Source organism: Aulonocara stuartgranti, assembly GCF_965226115.1.
Source record: "Aulonocara stuartgranti genome assembly, chromosome: 1".
In the NCBI taxonomy this organism is placed as follows: domain Eukaryota; kingdom Metazoa; phylum Chordata; class Actinopteri; order Cichliformes; family Cichlidae; genus Aulonocara; species Aulonocara stuartgranti.
Window position 1 is genome coordinate 24,107,337 of NC_138939.1, and position 18,641 is coordinate 24,125,977.

Here is an 18,641-nt window from a genome sequence, read left to right on the forward strand (position 1 = left end):
GCAGACATCTCTCCAATTATCACCAGGGGCCCGTTCTTCGTACCTCGCTAAGTAAGTTAGCTGGATTTGATTGTTGACGATTTCGCGTGATCTTGGATCGTTCGGTTCCCCGAAGCTCATCCTGGACTTGCTGTCATAGCAACAGATCCGTAAGCGTAAACCTGCTCGGGAGCAGGCTTACTTTATGTAAACAGGATTAGATCGCGGCCACTCAGGTATGTCCGCTCCATTTATATGAAAGCAACAGGGATATTTTACCACTGTTTTACCATAAATAAATATTATCAATATAACTAAAGATAATGCAGTACTTGATCCTTTTATTGATTTCACACAGATACATACAGGTCATTTCCTAAACAAAGGGAAATGTACTATTAACCCTCTTAACCCGTTTGTGCCCAGATTTTTTTCAGAGTTGTAAGGCATATCATTTTATCAGTTGAGTCCCTCTGAATCATGTTATGTATTTATTTTTTCCATTTTGTACTTTTTTTTGAAGAAAATAGCATTTTTATGACTGGCAACAATTGTTGCCAGTAGTCACACAGCTTGTCACTAGGTCAAATGTCACCTAATAATAATAATAGAGAAGTAATAATAATAATATAATAAGAACAAAATAATAATATAGTCATAATAAATAATAACAAAAAGGTGGAGCCTCAGGTTCCCCCTGTATAAAATTCAAAACATCAAACAATTTGAACTGATTTCTTTATTCTCAATTTTTTTATACTCAAAAACTCAACAAACATTTTTTTCTTAGAACCTCTAAAAACATATATACATATATAACATATTTCTTCCCATACATTCCATCATCTTTCATGCATGTTCTACTCAGTGTGGTACTTCTTGAAGCACTCCACATGTAGTGGCACATCACACTTTCCACACGCAAATGATGTGCGTCCGCCGCAGTTCTTGCATCGCTTGTACCTGCTACCAGTGTTGCAGGGCCAGTGGTTCAAATTATCAAACCTGGTGGCATCAGTTATCGCCACCGCCATTGAAGATCTTCTGCCCTGCCTACTTGGCTTTGTTCCATGGCGCAGGAGGAGGGTCTGGGCTACCAGCCTCTGGAAGGAGAGGAGATCCTTCTCCCCGCTTTTCCAGGACCTAAATGAATGACAAAACAAGCATGATAGATGCATGAATGTGCATCGTTTCATCCTTTCTACAACGTCATGCCCCATATGTAGAATGTTCTGTAAAAGCAATATCACACTTGAGTTTGTGATGTTGGTCTGGATATCATCACTGTTGCTCTTGTCGACCGAAGAGCACTAGCGATGACCTCGAGTCAAACATCACCAACTCGATTGTGATATCACTAAATAACATACAGCCTTGTGTACCTGTAATAGCACCAGCTGTTCACCATGGCACTGTTCAGGGCCCAGCTGAAGCATGGCCACCACCACTTCTTGGACCGGATGTTGACTCTGTAGCGGCTGACAAACTGGTCATGCAGGTCCACTCCTCCCATGTGTGTGTTGTAGTCCTGGATACACTTGGGCTGTCTGACCTTGTCCATAGTCCGCTTCTGTTTATTCCATCTCTTCGCCTCAGTTTCGGTGAACTCCCTCTCCATGTTCAACACCACGGTGACCACGCTGTTGTCATTCCACCTTACAATCAGCTTCTCTGCCTCAACCAGATACTCAGCATCTCCTCTGGGTGTCTTCTTGAAGGTCTGGGGTGCTGTGAAGGGAACGTTATGGAGCTGAGTTTGTCGCATCGTGCCACAGCTGCCATAGCCTCTCAGGGTCATCTCATCCACCAGGGACAGGGTTGTGAAGAGGTTGTCGTGGTAAAACTTGACTCCAGGTGGCACTTCAGCTTTCTCTGCCAGGCCAAGAACCACACTTGGACCCTGACCAAGTCCAGTTTCCACCAGATGTGTGTGGCTTCCTACATATGGCTCCATCTGATGGACAAACCCGGAGGAGGATGCTAAGCTCCATATTTTATACCCAAAACGAATAGGCTTCCCTCTAATAAACTGTTTGCACCCATGCCTTCCAAAATACTCAATCATCATCTCATCTACTGCCACATGTTCTGCTATCGGGATTGTGTTGTTGATGTCATTTAGATGCTTAAAAAGGGGACGCACCTTGAAGAACGGGTCAGCTGTGATCTTCATGTTGTCTACTAAATGAACAGAAGACATAATTTCATCAAACCTGTTCCTCCGCATGGCATCTTTTACAGCATTGTTGCTGACATCACAATCGTCTGACCAGAGAAGACGCCGCCTTGGGACTGTGTTGTATCCACTGATCAACAGAATACCGTAGAATGTAAGAAGTTCATCCTCAGTCAGGTTGAGCGTTTTCCCTTTTTGTTCAGCGTAGAGATTGGACATTTCCAGTGTGACATCTCTGAGGGACTTGGGATAAAATGTGAGGAAGATATCCACTGGATCATCTGATGTGAAGCCAGGATCATGTTCTTTGGGGACATAGCGAGGGATCTGATATTTTTTGTTGGCTTGTGCTGGTGCTTTGGCCGCAATTTTGATTTTTTTGAATTTCCTGTCTTGGTTCTTAGTTTTGTGGAGCATGGGCCCAACAATCTGACTGGTCACATTTTCATTTGTGCCACTGACCTTTCTAGTCTCTGTCTGACTCACTGAGGATGAGCACCCAGGATCATCATCGGGGGGATTTGGCAGCTGCATGTCCGAATTAGGTAGAAAGCCTTCACCTTTGAGTATTCTTGATGGGAGGCGGTTATGGTCACCAGTGGCCTCATCATCAGATTGGTCACTGTCACAGTCTGTGTCATGTGCGTGCATTTCTGACTCAGGCACAACTGTGATGTCCGCCACAGTTTCAGAGTCCTGCAGCATGGCCAGGATCTCTGCTACGGTGTACCTAAGGAAAGGACAACATACATGTTAGCTAGCAAGCGAATTTTAGCTAGCAAGAAAATGATGTATGGTAATGTATAAAAATCCTATACACAGAGGCCTTGAATACCTGTGAATTTATTTAGCTAGGAATTATTCTAAAAGGACTAAAATGAGCCATTGTACATCATTCTACAATTTTAAATAAGTAAATTAGGAGCAATCCTGCAGACAGTGTTTTCCTTTAGTTAGCGACATGCTATGTGCCCACTGGCAACTTTTGTTGCCACTCACAGAAATAAGCCCATGAACAAAAAAATATTTATCCTAGGTACAATTTTTTTGGGGAGGGTTACTCTAGAGACTTGAATGATTAAATAATTATAAATATGTTTGGGGGGAAAGTCATAAGAAATTTATGAAAATTACCTCTTTCCAGGATGATTTGCATCCGCCATGTCTTCAGCCAGAAAGAGCGGGAAGCAGATGATGTCATGCGATAGGAAGCACTTGGAAACGATTTTTTAAAAATCAAAACCTTTGTCTAAGTTGTCTACTAGCATATAAGTGGAAAAAGTTGCATTAGTACCTTTGAGATTTTTTATTGTGAGTCGAAAATGACAGTGATAAACTTTGGCAACAATTGTTGCCAGTGGGGCAAAACGGTTAATGTCCTCCCGATTTCCATACAATTTTGCTCCTCAGGGGTCAAAAATGTCCCCACTTCATTTGACTGTTTTTTAAAGTATAAAGTATAAATTGTCAATCATTTCAGTGTTACATCTTAGTTTTACTTAAGACCAACACATTAACACATAATTTACCCAACATTTTACATTTTAGGGCCACCAGACCTTGTTTACAAAAAATACACCCTGTTTTTTAGCGAAAACAAATTGAGAAAATTAAATATTTAATTGTTTAGATAATTTTGACTATCTGACTAACTACAGAGTGCTGTATGTTGAACTTTAGTGAGAACTTTTTTTTTGAACCATTTAAATTTTTTAAATGGCAGCACATAATCACACTTGTGGTCCTCAGGGGTCAAAAATGTCCCCACTTCATTTGACTGTTTTTTAAAGTAAAAAGTATAAATTGTCAATCATTTCAGTGTTACATCTTAGTTTTACTTAAGACCAACACATTAAAACAAAATTTACCCAACATTTTACATTTTAGGGCCACCAGACCTTCTTTACAAAAAATACACCCTGTTTTTTAGCAAAAACAAATTGAGAAAATAAAATATTTAATTGTTTAGATAATTTTGACTATCTGAATAACTAGAGAGTGCTGTATGTTGAACTTTAGTGAGAAAGTTTTTTTTCAAGCGTTTATAAATTTTTAATGGCAGCACATAATCCAACTCATTGCCTGACAGTTTTCTATATTTTGGCATGGTAGGAACACCAGGGCATGAGTCTGAGTGAAGGCAAACTTTCATGAGGACAAAGGCGTGTCCATATTTGACCCAAGTGCAGGAGGAAGCTCAGGTTTATTCCTCTGCACTGGTCCCATCATGGACAGCTTTCTTTCTGCAGTTGCAGGCCAAGGGGCATATACAGTAAACAAGCTGTTACAGGTGATTGTTTTCTTTTGGAAACCTGCAATGTTAGGGACAACTCGCGTGTCCTGACTGCAGGACAGACTGTTTGCCATCGCACACTAGCATGTTCCATGTACAGCTGGACCTGCATCACATGCTGCCCATGTTTTTATCTCAAAGTTCCCTGGTTTACTTGGATGTTCTGTTGGAGGGGACAGAGTCCTCTGAAGAGGACTTGGTGCTCATACAGTCACATCAGTACCAGGATCTTATATCACAGCAGGAGAAACACCCACTTGTGTTTCAAGTCAAGTCAACACCAACACACACCATACACCTCAAATGGGAGCACGTTTGTGTCATGAACGACGATCATCTATTGTGTCTTTATCAAGAAATTATATCCTTTTTGTGCTTCTATGATTAATCTTGTGTCAGCATGAAAACTTCTCTACCAGACTCAGGATGTCATAAACTGGCCGTAGCGACTCTACTGGATGCACGGCAGTAAGAATCAACACACCCACATATGCCTACAGCTGCATTCGGTCCATTTTTCTTCCTCTCTCGTTGTCCCTCCTTGTTCGTCATTGAGTTGGCTGTAGAGCAGGTCATCTGCTAATTGGATGGTTGTTGGTTCAATCTCTGTGTGCTCTAGTCTGGAGTTCTTACCAAGGTGTCCTTGGGCAAGTTACTGAACCCCAACTTGGTCTCTGATGCATCCATCAGCATGTGAACGTTAAAAAGCAGAATACAAGCAGAATACACTGTGTATAATGCTTTCAGTACTCGAGTATAAAAGCCACTGAAGGAGTATGGGACCTGGCACATGTGCTTGGACTGTGGTAGATCATCTTTCTCTGAGGCACATGAGAGAGTCATGCATCGTCTGTCACTGGGAAGGTTAGAAGACCAGATCAGTGTTTCCTCACGTTACTGCAAATATTCCTCTGTCTCAGCTGACTCCTCTTTCCTGGATGATTCTTTGTCTTCATCATGATTGAAATGGATGATGTGTAGTCCTCTGACACATCTTCTATTTCAGTTTCACATTCTGAAAATTCAAGAAACTTCAAGAAGCCCAGTCACTTTCTTTCCAAGCTCCTCAGACTACCATGTCCTGGATGCCTGAGAACCTATTTGAACATAGTTCAGATTCTTCATCACTTTTCTTCACTTCATAGCCTTCTTCCACTTCTGCAGGTGGCTGATGTGCTTTTTCAGAGAAAGGGTAGCATGTGCTCTAAATATTGACAATATTTTCTATATCTTCTAACCCTGGATCTTCCTGAACATTGATTCTCCCTCCTCATTATACTAGAGGACAATATGTGCTTTGTCCTACTGGTCTTTGCTTTGCACAACATGGTAAAAAAAAAAAAGTATGCTCATCAAGGTATGCAAATCTCCAGTGCAATGGAGGCTTTGGAGCATACTTTCTGTGTATGTATTATTGTAGAGTCTACCTTACAATATGAAGCACTTTGATGCGGCTGTTGTTGTGATTTGGCGCTGTATAAATAAAATTTCATTGAATATAGAGCACCTGCCTCCTCATTTTGCTGCCTATTGTTGTTGTTGTTGTGGTTGTTATGACCAGTGCTTGACCCCACACATCAGTGATCCAAGATCAAAGATGTTTGAAAGCAGTATGGTGTGAAAATACGGCTCTTTGCAACACTTTGTACTTTGGGGTCATTTTTGTCCACGAGGACCACAAGTGTTATAAAATCCAATAAAAACCCCATAAATAAATCAAATTACTTAAAACTTATTCCAATCATTCATAGTATAGTAATGAATAACTTCTGTTATTTTCAGACCATTTGATGAATAAAAAACACATTTTTGATAGCAAAAGATTTCTTTCGAGGACAAAAATGACCCGTGGACAAATCATTCTATTTCATGTATTTGATTATTTCAGATGTAATTCACAGTTCAGAGTAGTAATTGCAAATTACTTCGTGTAATCAAGATGAGAGACCACGGCTATAAAAGCGAAGGTGGATTTGGGAAGTCTGTCGCAGCCATGTCCTGTCCGTATACGCGAGCCACCCATTGTGGAAGGTGCAAGATTGATAAGGAGAGTTTTCAGAATTCAGCGTATATTGCGGGATAGACAGGATCCTTTAGCTCAGCGCGACAGTGTGCTCATAGAGAGATATCGATTTTCCCGTGAGGGTATTATTTACTTAACCAACTTGTTGACGAGGGGGTGCAGGACCACCACCTGTCTTTTTTTGCTCTGCCCTTTTCTTGGTTGCTGTTATAAACAAACAAACAGATTATTTCAGGCTCTCTTTTCAAGAGACTAAAAGCAATATAAGTGATAAATATTACCATTCTGTAGAATATTCTTATATTTCACTTTTACTTGTTCCCATGTTCTAGTGGGTCCTGTTGTGGCTCTAATGTGAAAGAGGATATAATGTAATATGATATAATAAATCTACCCTACCGCCTACTGGTGTTGGCCAGAGGGGCCGATGGCGTGATATGGCAGCCTGGCTTCTGCCAGTCTGCCCCAGGGCAGCTGTGGCTACAACCGTAGCTGCCTCCACCAGTGTGTGAATGTGAGAGTGAATGAATAGTGGTATTGTAAAGCGCTTTGGGTGCCTTGAAAAGCGCTATATAAATCCAATCCATTATTATTATTATTATTAAATTACTTACGAGTTTAATTTGTCAGCAACTTTCTGCCAGCCCTCTCTCCTTGCTTTTGCAGCCTTTGCAGTGTTCCCTTGCGTTTTAATTAAACTATGAAACTCCTGAAATCCCTCAATCAAGAGTTCTTGCTGCCGAAAAATACCGAGCGTGCTCCTTCGACATTTTCGCCGACCAATCAGAGGGTTGCCGATCAATGTTTCTACTATCGATGCGTAGCCCCTTTTACGACACCCAGTGATCTCACATTACTTCATCCAGCTGTACTAATCGTCAACAACAGGTGTGTTCGAAGAACCGGAATAGCGAGCTCAAAGTTAGCGCGATGATTTGATCTTGGATGTGTCATTTGATCTTGGATGTAGTAAGCGAGGTACGAAGAACGGACCCCAGGATACAAGTTTGCATGTATCACTGGTTGACTTGGCTTCATAAGACAGTGCTGTCTCCTCCCAGCATCCACAGGCGGCTAGGAGGGTTGTAGTACACCAACCAGACGTCCTTCCACCTCCACCTCTTCAATTTGATAGCTTCAGGCTTGAGCCCACCATCTAATACTACGCATCTACAACAAAAGGGGGGATTATTTCTTTTTTACTGTAACATGAAAGTATGAAAATCATTTCCAAAAGGCTGTTAAGTAACCAGTATGATGAAAGTTATGTCTCAGTGATAAATGTAATGATGAACAGAATCAACCATCTGAGATTTCCCTCATCCCTGGATGATTGATGCACAGGCTCTTTCATGTTCCCTTCTCAGGTTGCATCTGGATTTGTTTGACATCTGAAAAAAACAAACCAGAATTATGACTCATTAGTTTTGTGATTTAGAATATTTGTAGACTTTTGAACAAGTGTGCCCTCTAGTGGGCACTTTGGCTGAAGCTGTGTATGTGATGTATAAAAGTCAGATAAACCTGTAAATACCTTTAATTATCTGATACTGATTTTCAGTCAGTTGTTAATCAATAATGTAATTAATAATCAAAATTACTTCGTATAAGAAACAGTGAGTCCAGTGTAATTCATCTTTACCATTTGCAATCTGTTCTAAGAATGAGGCCTTGATGAAAATGATTACCTTCACATCATCTATGACAAAACAACAAAGGCATCATCCCTGTGTCTCCTTCACTGTAACAAAAACAGCAAGTAGGAAAGACTGAAGCCACTATCTCATGTATGCCACCTCACACAGATTTCTGTGGTTAGGAAGTTGTGTATTTAATCATCTGTAAATGTGTGGTAAGAGTGTGGTAAGATTAGTGATCACGTCCAAGCATCCGGTTATTTACTACATCAGAGTGCAAAGATTCACTGCTGTTAAGTCACTTCTGTAGTTGGCGTTGATGTCAAACATCTGCATGTGTTGTTGTTTTGATTCAGAAGTCGGGGCCTCTGCTTCTCTCCTCATTGATCTTTGAAGTAATGCATTTTCTGCCTGCATGTTTTTGCATAACATGGATTTTTTTTTTTGAAAAACTTCAAAAACAATTCATGTTTAATTTCATTTAAGTTTTTTTCTTTAAAAAAATGATTATGTCTTGTTTACAGTTTAATTGGTGGATCTGTGGGTGTGTCTTTGGAGCTTCAACGTGCCAGCTCAGTCTTTAAATTGTTAGTCTGTCACCTGCAAATTAATTTTGGTTTTAGGACATTTATTGTCACCTAGTTAATATTTGAAGAAACCCATAACTGCACTCTGTTTAAAAGCTGATTTCTATGTCATGTGAACTAGTCACATGAACTCCTGTTAACTTTATTTGTTGATGCTGAACTGCAGACGCACACTTTGACTCATATTGATACACTTTATTGGTATACTTTCCACTATTGTCGAGCGGCTTTACATAATATTCTTTGCACTACTGTACATGTATGTGTGTCTTTACTTGTATAAAGTTGTGTGTGACCCTAGTTTGTCCCTGTGCTCATGTTGGTTGTGTCTTTTCTTTCTCACCTTCTCTCAAGCTTGCTTCTGCACCCTGATGCTCCTCAATCAGCTCTAATGGATCTTCTGGGTGAATGAGGCAAGTTGTGTAAAGCACTTTAAGTGTTTTTAGTAGAAGAGCACATGAAAGTTTACACAGCTGTGAGGTTCTTCCTAGAGAACATGACGGATACCATTAAAAAAGAATTTTCAGTGCCATGATTCGACTGTTACTGAGCCCCAAAAACAGAGCCAGATGGTGGGATTCGTGTTTTCAGTATTTGTTTTCAAAGTGCTGCTGGGAAGAGGGGGAGCTGGGTGGGTCTTCTTTGAGATGGGAGAGGTAAGATTTCCAGATGAGTTATATAGTAGCAGGTGTGTAGTTCTACAGAGAAGATAATATACAAAAGTTACTAAAGAGTAAACGCAGAGAAATGAAGACAAGAGACAGAGCCCATTTACTACCATGGCAGGAATACAAACTGGTGGAGATCTATCACCACAGCTCCTAAATGCACAGCCTCTTGATTTCAAACTACCTGCAGATGTGAGTGGATGAGCTAAAGGAAGCAACTCCACACAGAGGTGGAGACCAGAACAAAGCTGCCTCAGACCGTCCGATCTGGCCCAGTCCCTGACTTTCACTCATTTAGAATTTATACATATGACTCAAAAGTCATGCCAACTTACAGGAGGTGACACCATTAGTCAAGAAAAAGGAAAAGAAGCTTTGTTTTGAAATTAACAGAACTAAATAAAATGAGTGTAGAAGCTTGTTTCTGTTATCAATAAGTCCAAATTTGGGGTTATTAAATAAAAATTTCCAGTGAAATCTGCAAAATTCATCCATCCATCCATTTGCTACCGCTTATCCCTTTCAGGGTCGTGGGGGGTACTGGAGCCAATCCCAGCTGTCATGGGGCGAGGGGCGGGGTACACCCTGGACAGGTCGCCAGTCTGTCGCAGGGCTAACACACAAGGACAGACAACCATTCATACTCACATTCACTCGCACATTCACACCTAGTGGCAATTTGGATTATCCAATTAACCTATCCCCACAAACTGCATGTCTTTGGACGGTGGGAGGAAGCCGGAGTACCCGGAGGGAACCCACGCAGACACGGGGAGAACATGCAAACTCCACACAGAAAGACCCCGGCCTTATCACGCTTGTTTAATATACACTGACAATTAAGAATACCAAAAGACATGAAAAATTTCTTCTTCTTAAAATTTTATTCGTGTTGTTTTAAAAATATCTCTAAATTTCCAGTGGAGACAATTTAGAGAATTTTTGTTTTACAAGAAATTTAATTCAGTCCAGCACTGTATATGTAGAGTAAAAACCCTACAATATAAGAGAAGAAAAACCCCAACAATCAGATGATCCCCTTTGAGCAAGCACTTGGCAACAGTGGAGAGGAAAAACTCCCTTTTAACAGGAAGAAACCTCTGGCAGAGCCAGACTCAGGGAGGGGCAAGCCCTCTGCCACGGCTGGTTGGGGGTGAGGTGAATCAGACTGCAAACATCTTAATCAAACATGTCTTACCTGGTAGGATGGACATTCGCTTGAGGAAAAAAATGGGTTAAATGGACATTTTTTCCCTCATACAATATTTAAATATGTGTTGCAGCCTGATTCACTTTCACATTTTTCCTCTCTTTTCTTTTAAAGATGGTTTCATGGGAATTTGGTTGTGCCAGCTTTCTTTGAACTCGAAAGCTGCGTAGACACGAATCCTCGCAATTGCCCCACTTGTTCAGTAGATGCAGCGTGATGTAGCGGATGAAATCTACACTGTGGTCCTGAGAGACAAAAAAAAGATGGTGATTATTATGAGGGAGGATATACAGATAGCAAAGTAAGAAAAGTCTATGTGCATGTGTCTAATGGTAGAGTGTACTCACGGGTATCCTGAATGTCTTGTACCTGCCTGTCCACCGAGTACTACAATTGAGAAGAGACCATTTACGTTTACGTAACAGCTTTATGACAATATTAAACTGGCATTATCTAAATAAATTTTCAGCAAAAAAGTACATTTCATATTATGAGCCTCATATGTTTTTCATACCTCACTCATGAACGGGGTGGAAAAGTCCATTTTCAGCCCTCTAATACTGAAAATCAATCCTGGTGTATGAAGAGAAACACAGAATAAGAAGAGAAGCTTAATCCAGAAGAAAAGCACATAGTACTAGAAAGACTGTAATTGTTTGTGGAAGGAGATCATTCACCAAAACACAAGGCCAGCATGAGGACCAAAAGTCCCAATGCCTTGATGGCTCTAAAGAGACCTCTGCTGCTGCCACTACTGTAGTCAATAAAATCATCAGTGGTGTAGTCCACAGTGTCACAGTCATCATAGTTGTAGTCCACAGTGTCACAGTCATCGTAGTTGTAGTCCACAGTGTCACAGTCATCGTAGTTGTAGTCCACAGTGTCACAGTCATCAGTGTTGTATTCAACTGTGTCTTGGTCGTTATTGTCAGGGACTGGACGGGGCTGTTGCCTTTTAAAAATTCAGAATAGAAAAAACAAAATCATGTAAGAAAAAATGTACATGGAGGAACAAATGGATTATGATTACAAAACATGCATCTATGTCGATCGTGGCTCAAGAGTTGGGAGTTCGCCTTGTAATCGGAAGGTTGCCGGTTCGAGCCCCGGCTTGGACAGTCTCGGTCGTTGTGTCCTTGGGCAAAACACTTCACCCGTTGCCTACTGGTGGTGGTCAGAGGGCCCGGTGGCGCCAGTGTCCGGCAGCCTCGCCTCTGTCAGTGCGCCTCAGGGTGGCTGTGGCTACAATGTAGCTGCCATCACCAGTGTGTGAATGGGTGGATGACTGGATATGTAAAGCGCTTTGGGGTCCTTAGGGACTAGTAAAGCGCTATATAAATACAGGCCATTTACCATTTATGTCAGTGGATGACAACAAAGAACATGTAGACCAGCACTAACCTGTGTAAAGTCTCCTTGTAGGAGATTAACGGCTCTCCTTGGCTGCCGTAATAGCCATTAGACTGAAGTCTTTGGCTTCTTCTCAACATGGCTGTAAAATGAAAGGGAAACATGGGGTTAAGTGAGTCTCTAACACAAAGCTTATCAGACTTCATAACTATGATTTGAGCATGTTTCCATCAGAAGCAAATCAGTGCAGATTCTCTTAGATATAAACTTCACGGTGCCAGCTTGTTCTTTTTAATGAACAGAATAATATTTGAATCACACCCATTTATGAAATCCGCTCTTAATACAGAATTTTATTTTCCCAGTGTCTTCAAAAACAAAGCGTGATATTGTTATGATTCATATCATAGCAACAGATCACAACATTTTCTTGCAAAAAAATCTCTTTCACATGTCAGTTTGTTTGTTCACAATGTAGCTGTTAAAATTCAGAAAAAGAGGAAATCACCACAGCAGTAAAGAAAGACTCAAAGCAACTAAATGAATTTGGCCCAAAATCCTGTCAAAGTCTTTAGAGACATTCACACTAGAACTAAAAACTCATTGTTTATAGATAGATAGATAGATAGATAGATAGATAGATAGATAGATAGATAGATAGATAGATAGATAGATATTTATTATAGTTAATATAGAATTTGGCCCAAAATCCTGTCAAAGTCTTTAGAGACATTCACACTAGAACTAAAAACTCATTGTTTATAGATAGATAGATAGATAGATAGATAGATAGATAGATAGATAGATAGATAGATAGATAGATAGATAGATAGATAGATAGATATTTATTATAGTTAATATAGAATTTGGCCTAAAATCGTATAAAAGGGTCTTTAAGAATTAAAAACTCTTTGTTTTTATAGTTAATATACAAAAGGAAATCAATTTTTATCAGACAAGCTGCGTCTAACAGGTAAGCAGTAAAATCACCTTTACAGTAGAATGTAGCTACTAAAAAGTGCTTTTCTGACATAATCAACTGGATATCATTTTTAAAATGTTTAGATTTGAAACACATATATTAAAAGTAAGATGTGAAGCCAAAACATACTCTGTTTTTGTACTTGCTGATTTTTAGTCTAAAGATTGCACTTACCTTCACTTAAAACGAAAGTTGAAGAAACTGAATCGCTAAGTGTGCTTTTCCGTAAATTTGGACGTTTAGCGCTTCTCACTGAACTCATCTGAACCAGAAAATTTAGGTGCAGAAGAAAAATTTCAAACCGCAGCTTTTTCAGCGACGTTACGTTACAAACAGACACATGCACAAATCGAATATGACGCACGCGCGTTCCATAAGAGCAGCACTTCGTGTGCGCACGCGCAAAGGTGTGAGCGTAGATCTGTTTTGTTTTTTTTTAATGAAATTTGCTCGAAATTTACCTTTCCTTCTCAGTCCCTTTATAAACACCGCATCATATTGTCAAAATTCATACAGCACAACACATGCGCTCACGAGCCCATGTGCAAAGGTGTGTTGCAGTGAATGAAGGAAACTTTTCCATATTCACTGTCACTAATTTGTTTGATTTTGCTGTGAGAAAATTGTGACGTATATGAGAATGAGGGAAGACCACGGTCATTTAAATACGGTATTAAAGTGTAATGAAACTGTTTCTCAGAGGGAAAGCGTGGTTTTAGGAGACTCGAGCCAAACATTAGCGGGCATCATTCTAGCTTATAATCAACAACGGATCCAAAGGATCCGGGCTAGATGAGCTGGGAAGCGACCGATCCAAATCGGGTCCAGTCATGATCTGTTCCAAACTCGCTGTGCAAGTGGACTCCGATCCGGACCCGGGTCGCGGATCCGTTACAGAGCCTGTAATGTCTTATTTATTTTGGTAAAATACGTTACTTCTTTTAGGCCATCTAAAACATCTTTATTGTTGCAATTTCTGCTATCCTCTTTGCCAGATTACTCTTAAAAAACACTTTTTCTCATGGTTCTCCCTGTTTAGTTATAAGATTTTATGTTTCAAATTACCATAAAATCACAGCAGACAAAGGGTGAAAAAACAACAACATCTAAGCAAAGAGAAAGACTGCTTAGTCAGTCCAAATCAAAAGTTCAAGAGAAATGCTAGAGTCTAAAGCAAATAATCTTCTGTGTGAAGTTAGACAGGGAGTTCACTGAGCCCAGAAGATATGGGGAACAAGTCCAGGAAGGAATCAGTATCTGGCAGAGGTGTAGTTTCACATAAACACAAAGTGTAGTCAAATGGGTTACAGATTATGTTGAATCACTGTTAATATGATTGAGGAAAGGGTCAGAGATTTCAACAAATTCAAAAGTGTCAGCCAGATGATAGCAAACCTCTTCAATACACAAACATGCAATCCTGTCACATAGCCAAACCCTAAACAAGGGGAGAGATGGTGATTGCAGGCTCTTTTAGCTACAATCATGCTGGCTTTCTGAAGGGGACGATGTTGTTATGTTTTAAAGAAATTTAATTCAGCCCAATTGAATTCATTTTAAGTAGGGGCAATTCACAATAACACTGTGCTTAACAAAATTAGCTTCATATGTTTTTCATACCTCACTCATGAACGGGGTGGGAAAGTCCATTTTCAGCCCTCCAGTACTGAAAATCAATCCTGGTGGATGAAGAGAAACACAGAATAAGAGATGAATAAGAGAATATGAGATGCTTAATCCAGAAGAAAGTGTTGTAGTCAACTGTGTCGGGGCCAGAAAGGGGCCAGAGATGTCACCTTTTGAAAATATACATGTGTATTGCAGTTGTTGAAGAAAACTTTTCTACAATCATTCCTGTGTCCCAAGTTAAGTGTGTTTCAAATATTAATAAATATTGTTCTTTTCATAAAATGTGGTTATATTTGTTCAAATATTTAGGGTACTTATATTAAAGATGATTACCCTACCACCCAGTCACCACTAAAGCATGGTGTTTAGCATTATTACCTCACAGCAAGAACGTCCTGGGTCAAATCCACCATCTAGCCAGAGCATTTCCGTGTGGTAAGCATATTCTTTGTACTCCAGGGTCCACAGTCCAAAGACATGCGGTTACTGGAATTAATGTTAATTTGTGAATGGTTCTGTGTTGGCCCTGAATTGCAATAGCAGAAGAAAATGGAAGAATTAATCGCGTCATCTAATTAGGCACATTCCTCAATCCTTCTTTATGGTGTTAGAATAAAAATCTGATTTTGGACATGTGGGTCTAACAGGACAAAGATGGTAGAAAGACGTAATAACTGCTGATGTAACTGCATCTAAACACCTTGAACCCATTTTGCTTAACCCCACAGCTACAATGAGCAAGAAAATCAAGATGAACCGCTTCTTCTCTAACTGTCCACTAGATGTCACTCTAGTCCAGAGTTTGAAACTGGCTTTAGAGAAAGTAGGGTGACAAAATGAAGCTTTTCCTGTAAAATCAAGAACTTTAAGAGCCAGAAAAGCTCATGTGCTCTCAGCAGCAAGAGCCGGACACTTAGAGAGCTGTATTCAAAAGTAGTAGTTTGTTTAGAAAGCTGATGGTAGAATTTCATGTTTTCATGTATGAAAACCTGAAATCTATGTTTCATGCTACATAACATTTATGTAAAACAAAATTTAGTGCAACATTATCTCAACTGGTCTTGATACTGTACATTATGTGCATCATATTTCTGAATCTTTGTGCTCTCTCTCAGATGTTGCTTATTCCCAAGAAACTTTATGACAACGGTTCTTTTCAGCAGCACAGGTTGATCTGAATCAGCAGTCTCTCCTATGAACAGTTTGTGTGTCAAACAAAATTCATTATCTGAGATAACAGACCAATTACATCTTCTTCTAAGACTATGTGCAATAGTGTCAGTGGTCGTCCTCTGAAGTAATAATGGAGGGTGGACTGAAATATGGATACAGCCTTCGGCATGCTTCGAGACTACATCAAAGAGGTCTTTGGTCCTAAGCTGAAATCAGTGCAGCGTTTGGGCTTATGTTGGTACATCATTTATATTGAATTCCTGCTTAATTCTACTTTTAGTCTGGTAGTGAACACACCAAGACCCCAGGCACAAATAAACTGTCTCATTTTGGAACCAATTCAAGGATCGTTCATCAATGTAGACCTTTCCTGTTTTGCTTCAATTTCTTAACTGGGGAGGTCTGTAGATAACTTTAAATTCTGCAGAGTCCAGAGGAGAAAGTTCTTCTATGACAAGAAATCTACAAACTACAGCCACAAGCACCACTCATTTGAACAATGCTTTTAATGAAATCATATTTTTTAAACATCAAATTTACATATAATAATTACAAGACATATTTAAATATATTAAAGTTACATTACATAGGCTTCCTGCAGATGAATCCAGCTCTTATGAAACTACAAAAGCTGTTGAACTTATTTTGTGAGTGCAGCTTTTGAGCCAACATCAACAAGAGGCCATTAATAAGCAAAAAACAGGAAAAACAAGTGCTTGGGCAGAAGCCTCGGGTCAAACTGTTTACAGTTATCGTAGCTTTTTGTAATCATGCCACTTACTTTATGTGACAGATTAAATAAAGTGTTATTAATACTGTTGAGCTCCATGTAAACATAATGGAGTCAGAGGGCTGTTGTAGATGTCATAATAACTTGTTCATAAAAACAACTTGTCTGCTGCTGGTTCTCAATGATGGGGTATGAAAACCACTGGAGCATGCGGTCCCAGCTAAGCATACTGCTTGCACATATAAAAATAAGTTTTATCCTGGCCTTTCTGAATGTTGTCAGAGATATCAAAACATTTTTAACTTACAATACTTAAAGCAGTGTGTGAGCTGCAAAGGCATTAGAGCAGGTGATCACAACATTCACCATTCATTCACCTGCACGATGCCTAAGGCAAATCTTGTAAGACATAATATTTTGTTTGCGTAGCGTTAATAAAATAAAAGGGTTTTTAAAAAAAATATTGCTTCCCTTTTATGTTTGAAAGATGATTAGCGTACACCGTTTTACAGGTCTACTGGAAGTTAAACAAGCATCTAAATATGCTGCTTTCTCTGCTTGGGATCAGTTGTAAAATCAGCGATACAAGCTGAAGGCAGGGGTGCTTCCAGACTTTTTTAAATTGGGCGGCATGGAAGAAGCAACAGAAATGGGGGTGAGGGAGTAGCAAATCAGAATATTTCATAAGAAATAAGATGGATTATTATTCTGCAAAGTGGAAATAGTATTTAGACTTATACTTGAAACATAAAATGTACAATTCTACTTAAGTAGCTTAATAATGCACAAGTTGTACATTCAAAATAGATTTAAAGTACTTAACGTAAACACACTCATTATACAGAATGACACTTTTTATCTTAAATGGTGCTATATGCGATTGATTGATCTGTAATCATGCAATTAATGTGCAAAAAGAATAAGCGACTAAAGCTTTAAAATAAATAAGGGGGGCATAAGGGTGTAAAAGCAGAAAGTAGCAAAACAGAAATAATTAAACTATGCACAAAGTACTGCTGAGTTGATGTACTCATTTCCATTCATACTGGCCCTACCCATGCTCTCATCCAACGGTGTTGGGCATCGTAAGATTAACAGTGTTATAGTCCAATCACACTGACGGGGTGGGGGTGGAAGGGTGTAGAGTTTTTCCTGATTATCACTACCCCTTCAAGGGTTAAAAAAATAACCGTGTGAAAGCGCCAAAAACTCAGTTTTTTTTTTTATAAAGCACTTTGTGATCTTTGTCTTGAAAGTTGCTATATAAATAAAACTTACTTACTTACTTTAAAAAAACTCAAAAAAGGCAGTCCCTGCAGACTTTTATGTTAAAACAGCAAACTTTAGAGCCAAATACACATGTTTACAGCCTGGTACAAATTGCACTTTTAAGTCTCTGTGCCAAATTCTCTACCCCAGATAACAGTATCAAGGTCTGAGTTGCATTAAGGCTTAAAATTTGCATTATTGGAGCCCTTGCCACTGACAAGTGCTGGACTCAACTGGACTGCTTCACTGTGTTTTTCATTTTGCTGCCTTTGGGCTTGTTATTATTATTTATTTTTTATGTATTGTAACTAAATATGTCAAATATACTAATTTGTGCTAACAGACAGTCTAAGAAGTCTGTACTGCAGCTTTGGTGTTACTTTGCAACAGCTGGCAAGTCTGAGCCTGTACCATGCACACTTGCAGCAAATCAAGCCTTCCAATGTTAACTGTTAGTATGCTTTACGCTTTCTTTCAAATACAGCCAGGCTTGGCTTCAACAAATCGAATCTGCCTCGGTGCTAAAATCGAGGCTTCAGAATGCAAGCCTACAGGCCAGTAGGGGGTTTAAAAGATGACTATACTGATCTTTATACACTCTAGGAGATTTCTGTATTTTACTCTGCTTCTTGACTTCTTGTTGCTTATCTTGGGTGGAAAACACTTGCAAAAAGGGTTTATCTCAAGTCATTCGCTCCCAGTTAAACAAAGAACAAGTAGAAAATAGAAGAAAAAAAACTTGTTGCTTCAGAGATTAAGATCGGTGTTAAACAAATAAACTGTGTCACTTTGCACCCCTGCTAGAATATCACAGATAGATATGAATCTAGGAAGTCGAGGCTTACATGCAGACCTTAAAAGCAGCATTCTGTTTTTTCAGAGCTTTCCGCCGAACAGTTAATGTCTCTGTTGGCCATCCTTTTCCTTCTCCTCCC

At 39.5% G+C, this 18,641-nt stretch overlaps 2 protein-coding genes and 1 long non-coding RNA gene across 4 annotated transcripts; 1 reads left to right on the forward strand and 2 right to left on the reverse strand.

Moving 5' to 3' along the window:
• Nucleotides 1-357: 357 nt before the first annotated feature.
• On the reverse strand, nucleotides 358-3,862 carry LOC309710258 (piggyBac transposable element-derived protein 3-like). Its single transcript, XM_082539559.1, has 3 exons — nucleotides 3,290-3,862; nucleotides 1,362-2,885; nucleotides 358-1,122 (listed from the first exon to the last, which is right to left on the reverse strand). Exons 1-3 carry the CDS (start codon nucleotides 3,316-3,318, stop codon nucleotides 840-842), a joined length of 1,836 nt encoding a protein of 611 aa, XP_082395685.1. The 5' UTR covers nucleotides 3,319-3,862; the 3' UTR covers nucleotides 358-839.
• A 5,609-nt stretch (nucleotides 3,863-9,471) lies between these two features.
• LOC309710405 (uncharacterized protein) lies at nucleotides 9,472-18,636 on the reverse strand. 2 transcript variants are annotated; one of them, XM_082539829.1, is made up of 8 exons: nucleotides 18,560-18,636; nucleotides 14,913-15,060; nucleotides 14,526-14,584; nucleotides 11,975-12,065; nucleotides 11,251-11,525; nucleotides 11,088-11,146; nucleotides 10,921-10,960; nucleotides 9,472-10,818 (listed from the first exon to the last, which is right to left on the reverse strand). In XM_082539829.1, the coding sequence occupies exons 4-8, from the start codon at nucleotides 12,061-12,063 to the stop codon at nucleotides 10,694-10,696; spliced, it is 588 nt and encodes a 195-aa protein (XP_082395955.1). In that variant the 5' UTR covers nucleotides 12,064-12,065; nucleotides 14,526-14,584; nucleotides 14,913-15,060; nucleotides 18,560-18,636; the 3' UTR covers nucleotides 9,472-10,693. The 2 variants fall into 2 exon arrangements, with proteins under 2 accessions (XP_082395955.1, XP_082395954.1); XM_082539828.1 differs by lacking the exons at nucleotides 14,526-14,584; nucleotides 14,913-15,060; nucleotides 18,560-18,636 and adding an exon at nucleotides 13,080-13,814.
• Nucleotides 11,293-11,956, forward strand: LOC309710441. Its single transcript, XR_014277717.1, has 3 exons — nucleotides 11,293-11,351; nucleotides 11,442-11,520; nucleotides 11,645-11,956. It is a non-coding gene; the product is annotated as an uncharacterized lncRNA (long non-coding RNA).
• Nucleotides 18,637-18,641: the final 5 nt, after the last annotated feature.

Coding starts and splice junctions, on each gene's coding strand:
- LOC309710405 (XM_082539828.1), bottom strand. CDS start 13,167: ATGAGTTCAGTGAGAAGCGCTAAACGTCCAAATTTACGGAAAAGCACA. Junction 12,066..13,079: donor AACTTTCGTTTTAAGTGAAG/GTAAGTGCAATC, acceptor TTCATTTTACAG/CCATGTTGAGAAGAAGCCAA. Junction 10,961..11,087: donor CCACCCCGTTCATGAGTGAG/GTATGAAAAACA, acceptor TCTCAATTGTAG/TACTCGGTGGACAGGCAGGT.
- LOC309710258 (XM_082539559.1), bottom strand. CDS start 3,318: ATGGCGGATGCAAATCATCCTGGAAAGAG. Junction 2,886..3,289: donor GCAAATCATCCTGGAAAGAG/GTAATTTTCATA, acceptor TCCTTTCCTTAG/GTACACCGTAGCAGAGATCC. Junction 1,123..1,361: donor AACAGCTGGTGCTATTACAG/GTACACAAGGCT, acceptor TCATTCATTTAG/GTCCTGGAAAAGCGGGGAGA.